Here is a 10,996-nt window from a genome sequence, read left to right as displayed (position 1 = left end):
TGTTATGTTAAACTTATATTAGAGTTTTCTTCATTACCCATTCAAGCCATCTCCAGCCATTATTAGTCTCAAAGTGGGTTCCTCATCATTGAATTACAACATAAATTTTGTTTTTGTGAAATCTCACAGGCTGGCAAGAAGGTTGTCATTAATTGTCACCAGCCCATGGACCAGTGGTTGAGAAATACTGTTCTAGATTATCCTAGATATAGATAAGAGAGACCAATATAATCTCTAATCTGGTATTCTCCAAACTTCCAATTAGTGAGCCTAGCTGACTGCTCAGCAAGAAAACACTTTTTGACAGGAAATACCGCACAGTCAAGTTATTGTACAAGTTAAATATTAAATACACTAAAATAATATTTTTAAAATGTGATTCAAAATAAATACAAGCAAAAAGACAGCAGTTTTTTTGTACAAACATTACCCAGGATAAATTTCATATAGGACATAAAAACTAATTTCAAACACTGTACATTAGTCAAAATACATCAATCTGTAGAGCACATCCATACATTTGTACAACTTTGGATTGCATTTTGTTAACAACTGACATGTACACATCTTCCCAGGAAGGTTTTTGAATTCTTTTCACTAACCTGAAAAATAAAGAAAAAATGCATATAAAGAATGAAAAATTAAAACTAATATACATTCATGTATTTCTGCTACACGTGATTAAACAACAATGAGACTAACATATGAAGAAAATGCTTAAAACCCAATGGATATATTAACCTTGTTTTCACTCATTAGTTCTTGGAATTACTAGATAAAATACTGTCACAGAACATGTACATTCTCTAGTTACAAACACACCTTTTTTACCTCTTGTACTCAATGAACTGTTATATGAATGACAATGTCAAGGTAAAATAAATGATGTATTTATCAACTTTACTGGAAATCCAAAAGGTCTTAACTTTTCAGAAAATACAATATCCACTAAAATATGATTAATAATTACTGTAGAGTATTTACAAATTATTACACCTGTTATTAATTAACCATAATATTACAAGAGTAACCATTACGATACCTGGTAAACAAGATCTAAAACATTACCTTGCATCCAAACACTACCATAGTTATGTACAAGTTACTGAGACATTAATAGTCCTCAAAATGTAATAACTGTTGATGTCTTAATTACGACAAGGCCATTATGTCTATATTAGAAATTTCCTCACCTGTGAAAGTACTTGATCAACAGATCTAATTTTTCCAAATCTCTTTCCTCCACTACATCTAGTATGTAATCACCAAATACTTCCATATCTTTAACTTCTGGCTCTGTGTTGGAAATAAAAATATTTCATTTGTTTGTTTCAGAAATCTATAGAAAGTTACAGATGGGCTATTAGCACATATTTGATACACTAGTCAATAGCTCACCACTAACTACTGGGCAACTCCTGTTTGATTGAACAGTGAGGTTTAGCCATTATTCTTAGTCTACCATGAGCCATAAAATGTGGAGTGTGTGTTTGTGGTAATGGTACTCGAGCTTTGAATCCTCGGAATCAGAGCCTGAGAATACTAACCACATAGCCATGCCCAGCTCATCTTTCGAGAAACCTTCACAAATATGTTGTGAAATCAAGACCTACAATAACATGTCAGTGTTTGTCCTGTACGTCATGAGGTTCACTGTGAAAAGTGGTTGAAAGTATATTAAACCCTCATTATACTGTTATAGTGTTTAACTGCCAAAGGATCCAATAGGCCTAACATTTATGATAAAAATTACATATTGCAAATAAAATTAATTATAAAAACTTTCGTCTGTGATTGTGCTCCATGCTAACTGGCAAGTTGTGGTATTGAATGAAAGGACTCCTTGGTAGTGGCTAGTGAATAAAGAAGTAACCAAGTGTAATGTAGCAAAAATAGTTGTTATAATGTTTCTGAATTGTGGCATTTGTATCTGTAACACAAACTACTATAGTAAAATTCCATAACACAAACTACAATAGTCAAATTCCATAACACAAACTTCTACAGTAAAACTCTGTAACACAAACCTCCACAGGAAGATTCCATAAAACAAATCTCCATAGTAAGACTGCAACACAAACCTTCACATTAAGACTCTGCAACACAAACCTCCACAGTAAGACTCTGCAACACAAACCTTCACATTAAGACTCTGCAACACAAACCTTCACATTAAGACTCTGCAACACAAACCTCCACAGTAAGACTCTGCAACACAAACCTCCACAGTAAGACTCTGCAACACAAACCTTCACATTAAGACTCTGCAACACAAACCTTCACATTAAGATTCTGCAACACAAACCTTCACATTAAGACTCTGCAACACAAACCTTCACATTAAGACTCATTAAGACAAACCTCCACAGGAAGCCTTTGTAACAAACCCCACAGTAAGACTCTATAAGACAAACCTCCACAGTAAGACTCTATAAGACAAACCTCCACAGTAAGACTATAAGACAAACCTCCACAGTAAGACTATAAGACAAACCTCCACAGTAAGATTTTCTTATAGTCTTACTGTGGAGGTTTGTGTTACAGAGACTTAGTGCGGAGGTTTGTGTTACACAAACCTCCACAGTAATATTCTATAACACAAACCTTTATAGTAAAATTCCTTAAAACAAACCTTTAGAGGAACATTCCATAACATAAACCTCCACAGTAAGACTCTATAACACAAACCTCTATTGTAAAATTCCTTAAAACAAACCTTTAGATGAACATTCCATAACATAAACCTCCACAGTAAGACTCTATAACACAAACCTCTATTGTAAAATTCCTTAAAACAAACCTTTAGATGAACATTCCATAACATAAACCTCCACAGTAAGACTCTGTAACACAAATCCCCCACAGTAAGACTCAGATATTTCAATACTAAGTCTGATGGCTACATGTAGCTACTGTGGTTAGAAACGTTGCTGTATTTGGGTAGTTTAATATTTGGTCTGATGGCTACATGTAGCTGCCGTGGTCAGGAATGTTGTTGTATGTGACAGTCCCTGCAGAATTCTGCATTCTAAAACTGCAAATTCTGCATTGTTATTGCTTGTAAATGTGTGTTATTTTAAAAGTTACAATTTTAAAAAAGAAACAAACATATAATATTATGTACTGATCTTCAATTGGGATGCTTAAGGAAGTTCAATTAAACTTGACATCATGAGGTGGTATCCTGTTGCTCTGCTGTTGCCATCTTTAAGTACAAGAGAAACCTCCTAAACCAAGCACGTTCCTTCCTCTGGGGTAAACAGTGAATGATAATTGTATGTAAATATTTTGATCAGTATGCGGTCGTTATGTTAGAAGTGAGTTTATGCAAGAAATAACTTACAGAAGAGTACAACATAAGTTACACATTGTGTCTAATACCTGTAACAGGCTGTAATTATACCTGTAACAGGCTGTAAATTACAGGTATAATTAATACAAATATGTTTTCACATTCAGCATATTCACCGTAATTTAACTACTGTATATTTAAAAATGTTCAGATTCCTGTAACATATAACTAATAATAAAAGAAAGCTGGGAAGATATGTATATAACTGTACAGTGTGTATGATAGATTCCTTGTTGTTCTAAAAGTTTACAATAACAGTATAAACAAATGCTTCTGAAAGTACTATTCTCCTGTATGCAACAATTTCAACAGTAAAAGAAACATAACAAAATATGAATGTTATTTTTTATGATGGAGTTTCTTGGAACCTGAATACTTACAAAACTTGTAAACTTGTTTTAGTGTTTTGACTTTAAATGTTCAATAAGGAATGTAACAAATTGGTGAATTACTAGTTACAATACAAAAAGTATTTTACTACTTATTAAATATCTTTTTAATTTAATAATACTCGTTGTTTCTAACTGCCTGGAGATTATTGAAATCCTGTAGATAAAGACAATAGATCACAGTTCAGTAGTTTCACAGATATTTGTAGGTCCCTTCTTTTATTCTCAAATACAATTTCTAAATGCACGTGACTTAGAAATTAGATTGTGTACGTATTATGTATGAAGAAGCTAATGCATGTGACTTAGAAATTAGATTGTGTACGTATTATGTATGAAGAAGCTAACGCATGTGACTTAGAAATTAGATTGTGTATGTATTATGTGTGAAGAAGCTAATGCATGTGACTTAGAAATTAGATTGTGTACGTATTATGTGTGAAGAAGCTAATGCATGTGACTTACAAATTAGATTGTGTACGTATTATGTATGAAGAAGCTAATGCATGTGACTTAGAAATTAGATTGTGTATGTATTATGTGTGAAGAAGCTAACGCATGTGACTTAGAAATTAGATTGTGTATGTAGTATGTGTGAAGAAGCTAACGCATGTGACTTAGAAATTAGATTGTTTATGTATTATGTGTGAAGAAGCTAATGCATGTGACTTAGAAATTAGATTGTGTATGTATTATGTATGAAGAAGCTAACGCATATGACTTAGAAATTAGGTTGAGTATGTATTATGTGTGAAGAAGCTAATGCATGTGACTTAGAAATTAGATTGTGTATGTATTTTGTGTGAAGAAGCTAACGCATGTGACTTAGAAATTAGATTGTGTACGTATTATGTATGAAGAAGCTAACACATGTGACTTAGAAATTAGATTGTGTATGTAGAAGCTCTGTACCGTTTATCGTTGATGTATGTTGACACGTACCTATATGTTTATATTCCTTATTTATTCATTGATTTCTAATGTGTTGTTCTAAAAAATCAATGAATAATTGGAACTTACCTTCCACTGGCACTTGTAGATTTAACAAAAACACATAAAACTGTCCAAGACTGGTAATTTTCAACTGACATATTTTACTCTCTCAAGTTCCTGATCTAAAAACTTTTGTCCAGATCTGATAACTATGGTAATTTTCAACTGACATATTTTACTCTCTCAAGTTCCTGATCTAAAAACTTTTGTCCAGATCTGATAACTATGGTAATTTTCAACTGACATATTTTACTCTCTCAAGTTCCTGATCTAAAAACTTTTGTCCAGATCTGATAACTATAGTACATGTGACATCAATATTCGGATCGAGGTACAAAGTTTTATATTTCTAATAAAAATAAAATGTTAAAATTGCTGAAATGTTCTAGTACAATAATTTCTAATGTTAAAAATGACACCAATTACAGAACTTTGCTGACAATATCTGGTAGTAATAGTGAATAAAAGAAAAAAAAGTGCAAGTTTTTACTGAAATCATCAACCTGGAGTAGACTCAATCCATTCTTTCATTAAAGATTTCACATCTTCTATTTGTGTTTGCCCACAGATGCTTGCAGGAGTCCACTGAAGGTTAGAGACATTTTCATTAATTACTTCCTGTATTCTCTCATCTGGATGTACCTTCTGGAAAATAAAGAAAGCCTCTTAACAGTCCTAAAATGCCAATAAAAAAAGTTTTATTTTTCAAATAAGAAATACTACCGTAAGTCTTATACAGTGTATGCAGTTATTTGAATATATTGACTAAGTTGTATACAGAATGAAATTTTGTTTTGGCTACAGAATATCAATGGTTATAAATAAAGCACTTACTAATGACAATATTAATTGTAGAACTAGCATGTGCTGTCCATAAAAAATTATTTTTAATGAAAGCAGGTTAATAAACTGATAAACTTGTATATCTGAAGCCTTTGTATAATGTAACAAAACATTAAAATAATTCAGTAAGTGAAAAACAAACCTATTAAACTTGTATTCAGTATTTTATATCTTAATAAAGCAAAAAAAGAGTACTTTTCAGATTATTGGAAAGTTACTCATATTGGAAGTTCACATTTGTTTCATAACTTTGACAATTTAATGTTTTGTTTTTTTAACCTTAACAAAACATGTATTTGAAGAAGGTTATATTCACTGAAAATGTAACAAGATGATGAAAATTGTATTCTTGATGGTTTTATTCTTTGAGAAAAAACAAATTTCCTAAAATGTTTTTTTTTTGATGTTCAAGCAAAGTTACAGATAGTGTGTGTCTGTCTGTGCTAGCAATTCCTGAATTTGAAACTAGAAGGACAACATCTAAGTCAACACCACCAAGTGCCAACTCTTAGACTACTCTTGTCAGACTATCACTACTATAATGTATTCCAAAATGTGGGATATTATTTTGTGACAATGAGAGGTAAACCATGGATCTTCAGGTTCACACACAGTCCAGCAAAATAATCACCAAGCTTCGTGAAATTATGGATATTACCTCACTTAACTGCACTTATTCATTTTTATTGAGAATAATTTTGGCATGATTTGTGTAATCGGAAGACAACTGTAATTCTACCTGCCATGTGGTGGACCAAGATCTTTCTGCAAACAGTGAAGGATGAAAGAAAACAGTACAGAAATATTTAGTTAGTACAGATGGAAAGCGTTGTTGGTTAGTATAAATGTGTCAAGTGTGTTGGGGACAAAAATCTGTCAGTTGATGTGAATGTCAGGATAATGATGGAAAGACTAGTTAATGAATTTAAATGTTAAAGTACATACAGAAAACCTTATCAGTTAGTATGATTGTCTTAATATAGTTTAAAAGGTTTGACAGTTTTAAATACAATTCCTGACTTCATGATCATCACTGGAATAATGACAAGTTGTAGCTGATGTATTTTGAATCTTATCTCTCAGTATCAATGGCAAAAAGTCATTCTAAAAAAGATTTCACCATTGGAGGAACCAAAAATTGTGCAGTTGGTGAGTAATTTTGAATGTCCAGAATTAGCGAGAAAAAGAAATCCATTCAAACATGAATTCTGGCTTCCTATCACCACAGGAAAAACTGTACACTGAAAATCAATTGTATCACAAGTAGATTATAGAATGGAATGACATCAATTTTTGTTTTTAAACAAAACTTAATTTATTAGACTTATCAAACAGCTTGGATTAATAAAGGACAAAATAGAATTAAGTTAACAAAAAGTGTGGGATCAATTCTATCAAATAAAGCAGAGAGTCTATAAAAAGCTTTCTTTATTTCAACTAAAGAATTCTTTATCAAAGTAACGACAAATTGACTTTCTTAACATCCAAGCTATATTTTAACACTAATGAGTAAAAGGATAAAAGTAACAAAGACAGTAATATCAAAATTTGTAATGAACAATTTGACATTACTTTAATTCAGATTGTTCTCTTAAGAATTAAGTTTTAGTCCAATAACAAGTAACATATGTACAGTTAATAAAATTTTAAGTATAACATTCATAGATGTTACAAATTTATTGAATATAAAAGAGACAGAATACACAGTTATGAGTTTTAGAACTTCTGTAAATACCTTCTGTAAACCATGAACATCAGTGATCCTAGTGGTTTGTTTGTACTGGTTAACCTTCGGTGGTCTTCTTATTTTCACTTGTTTCTTTTTGGGAGAATTTACTCGATCAGGTCTGAATAAAGATCTGTAGGTTTTTGCATCTTCCTTAAAATCATCATCCATGCTGTTAGGATTGCACAAACCACTATTTGATTTTTCGTTCATGTAGGCTTCCATAACTTCGGAACGCAGCTCGGCTGGTAATGCTTCAAACACACTTCTGTCAAAGACCTGACAGAGATAAAAGGACTATTCATAAAATAACTGAATAATTGATGCAGCAATGAACAGGAAATCTTTATACCAGATATTCTAATACACTATGTGTCTGCTACCCCCTTAGTTAAGATGTAAATTGTTATGTTTTTCAGCTTGCATGTAGAAATTCACTCAGGTAACACTTTTATCTTCCTCAGTTTGAAAAGCAAGCAAGATGTGGATTTACAAACTGGCAACTCACAGACCATATGCTGGGAAGATAAAAGCCATATTTTCTGTCGGTGAATTGGATAAAGATCAGTAGTAGCCATGCCTTAGAGCTTAGTTCTCAGTGTACACAGGTCTGAAATGTGAGGTGCATTTCGTACGCAGACTTTGGTTTTATTTGGGTATTTTGTTTGGTATAAAAACCTAGGTTTACCCTTAAAAGATAGATAATTATAAAACATTTTGAACTTAATTTTCTCTTATCTTAAAGGACTTTTTAGTTAAGCTAACTAACTTGTGTAGCTTTAAACTTCAACTTGTGGGTCTTGTTTGGAGTAGCTTTAGTTAGATTAAATTTGGAGAAGTTTAATTGTTTTGTTAGATTGTGGCTGAATTTTTTCTGATATCCAAGCTTAACTCAGATTTTACTTTGTTTTTAGCTTAACTTGTGGTTTCAATTTTATTTTAAGTTTAAGGTTTAATTAAATTTATAGAGTGAGACACATTAAACTGATAAGAGCTTTTAAATAGTCTTCAAGCTTTTATCAGTTTGACACACCCCAAGAAACACTTTCCCTTGTATTGTCATTGTTTGAGTGTAAATAACAATTATTTTTGTACTTGTCAACCATTCAGTGTCAATTATTTTCCATTGACCTACCCTCATCATAGATACGAGATATTATTATAATCCATAGTCTGGTATTCTCCGAACCTCCAGTTATCAGGGCTAACTGACTGCTCTGCAAGAAAACTGTTTTATAATATTATAAAATGTGATTTATGCTTTGATTCTAAAAAGAACTCTAAAAATCTTAAACAATTTTCTTGCAAGTAAAGTCTAATATTATATTCTTACTAACTAGCAGATACTCTCAACTAACAGGACTATAACAGTGAACATTAGTTTTATTTTCACTGGTTAGAAAAGAATGGTAATTTGAAGCATTTGAAAGAAATACTTAAAAAATTAAAAATATTAAGATCAAGAGTACTTGTAACTAGCTTCATTATATATATTATATGTAAAAATAATTTTGAAGTGACTTAACTGTCCAATCAACTCAATATTAATTTGCTGAATACTGACTGTGGCAATAACCAGAAGTAACAGAGTCAGTAAAAGTACTTAAACTCAATACTTGATAACTACAATGCAAACTGTCTGTGTGTTATGATTGGTTCAATAAATTCAAGGCCTTAATTAATAGTGATGTTTCTAGAATGAATTAAACATGACCCTTACTGTACTTGAAACAGTTTCTTCATGGTTGGAAGAAAACACATTCAATTGACTGATAGAATCTGAATGTTTTAAACCTAACTAGTGATTCGTGTAATGTCAGATCAAACATCTTTAGCTCCATGATCAAACCAACAAATTAATCAGTTAATTACTGATAAGACCACTAGTTAGGTTTAAAACATTCAATGTTTGATCTGACATTACATGAATCCTAAACAATTGATTGAATCCATAAACCCTTATATTTTCTTCTTCATATTAATGTCTAAAAAGTACAAACAGTTCATTTTAGTAAGTTACAATAATGTTCACCAAGTGCTTGAATTTTGTGACAAAACAGTGTATGTAGCAGATTTTAAACATCTCCTCAGCTTTGTATTTAAAATCTTAGATGAACACCAAGTTTGTTTTTTACTCGTACCTCAGGAACAGTATCTGGCTCCTTCTCCCTATTCAGCACAGTACCATCTACTTCAGTATTACTCAACTGTTTCGTTAACTGGGCACTTCCTCCTGATCCAAATAATGACATTTGCTTCTCCAACTCTTTTACTTCTCGAGAAGTAAAACCATCTTCTGGAACAAAGTAACTTGTGTTCTCCAAACATCGTTCACTTCTTCCTGTTGAAGAAGAACTTGACTTTTCTAGAAGTAGTTTCTCTCCTTTAAGTTCAGGAAAAGTTTTATCTTCTACACACTCTTCGTTTCCTACTATTTTAGAGAAAAATTTTTTCTCACGAGATTGGACACTTTGATTGGGTTCTGGTTTTGCATCAGATGTTATTTCTGTACTGGTAATTTCACCAGAATTCAAGCAATTCGTCTTGTTCACTGTATTCCTGTTTTCTCCTGTCTCAGAAGAAATTTTTTCTTCGACTGGCTGTAGAACCTCCACTTTTGAACATGAAGCTTGAGCAAGGATCTCACTACCCACGTTGGATAAATGTTTATCATGGTAAGCTCTCTGGATCTGTTCTTGTAAGTCTTTAGGTAATGCAGCCAACACTGTCAGATCAAGCTGTCATGGAGAAAATACTTATATTTTTAAAAATACCAGTAATAATGCTTTTACAACAAGTTTATTGGAATGTGTTCATTACAAAAACTCTCAATTTAACTTTATCCAGACAGTTTACAGCTTCTAAATCATCAACAATTATCCAAAATGTGTAATGATATTAAATTAAATGGTCTGCAAGGTACTGGCTCATTCATGTTATAAGCTAAAAACAATTTCTAAAAACAAAACATTAACAAAATACATTGATTCTCTGAGTTTGTTGTTTAGAATAATTTTTTCTTGTATTTTTAAAAATATATAACATGAATTTTAAATACATTTCTTCTTGTTTTCTTGTCATAATAAACTTGATCTTTGTAACTCTTGTAACATGACAAGTTCATATAGGAATAAATCTGAGAATATCTCAAATTGATATTACATAGGGAAATATATCCTAATGTTACATGGAAGAAACCCAATAAAATATTTAATAATGGATACATTTGATAATAAATATACCAAAGATTAGATATTAACTCTTTCAGCACAAGCTCAGTTCCTGGGACTGACCTCGTAACCATTTTGTGCTTGTTATAGTTTTCACACCATAACTTTTAAATTAGTATGCAAATGTTAAAGAAATTTGGCAGATTATCAGTAAACATTACAATGCTTTCATACTCAAAATATCTAATATTTATATTAAGTTTTAAGGTTTGTAAAGCAATGTTTTTCTCATGTCTTTTTTTTTCTTTTCACATGTTGCCTATCTGTCATACAAAGTAATATTCATTTCAAGATTAAAAATACTTTTATGCATCAGAAAATTTTTTAAAATTCACATGTAAAATCTTTATAATGTCCAGATAGTTATCAATCATGTCATAAGAAAAAACATATATTTTATCTGTTATTTTCAGTAATTAATCTCTGTATGGGTTCGGTAGATTTGACCAATCTCACAACCACC

At 31.4% G+C, this 10,996-nt stretch overlaps 1 protein-coding gene across 3 annotated transcripts in view; it reads right to left on the bottom strand.

Moving 5' to 3' along the window:
- Positions 1 to 137: 137 nt before the first annotated feature.
- The window catches only part of LOC106474467 (DNA repair protein REV1-like), a 42,247-nt gene continuing 31,388 nt past the window's right edge, over positions 138 to 10,996 (bottom strand). For 2 of the 3 annotated variants that reach the window (XM_013935161.2, XM_022402777.1), the window contains 5 exons: positions 9,445 to 10,041; positions 7,313 to 7,582; positions 5,238 to 5,379; positions 1,194 to 1,296; positions 138 to 602 (listed from right to left, as the gene is read on the bottom strand). In XM_013935161.2, coding sequence (XP_013790615.2) covers positions 485 to 602; positions 1,194 to 1,296; positions 5,238 to 5,379; positions 7,313 to 7,582; positions 9,445 to 10,041 — 1,230 coding nt within the window. In that variant the 3' untranslated portion in view covers positions 138 to 484. Of the gene's footprint in view, positions 603 to 1,193; positions 1,297 to 5,224; positions 5,380 to 7,312; positions 7,583 to 9,444; positions 10,042 to 10,996 lie in introns of all 3 variants that reach the window. The other variant, XR_002613961.1, reaches the window with a different exon arrangement.

The sequence above is a fragment of the Limulus polyphemus genome, unplaced genomic scaffold (assembly GCF_000517525.1).
Source record: "Limulus polyphemus unplaced genomic scaffold, Limulus_polyphemus-2.1.2 Scaffold7256, whole genome shotgun sequence".
NCBI lineage: Eukaryota > Metazoa > Arthropoda > Merostomata > Xiphosura > Limulidae > Limulus > Limulus polyphemus.
This window is presented reverse-complemented; position numbering and strand designations above follow the sequence as displayed.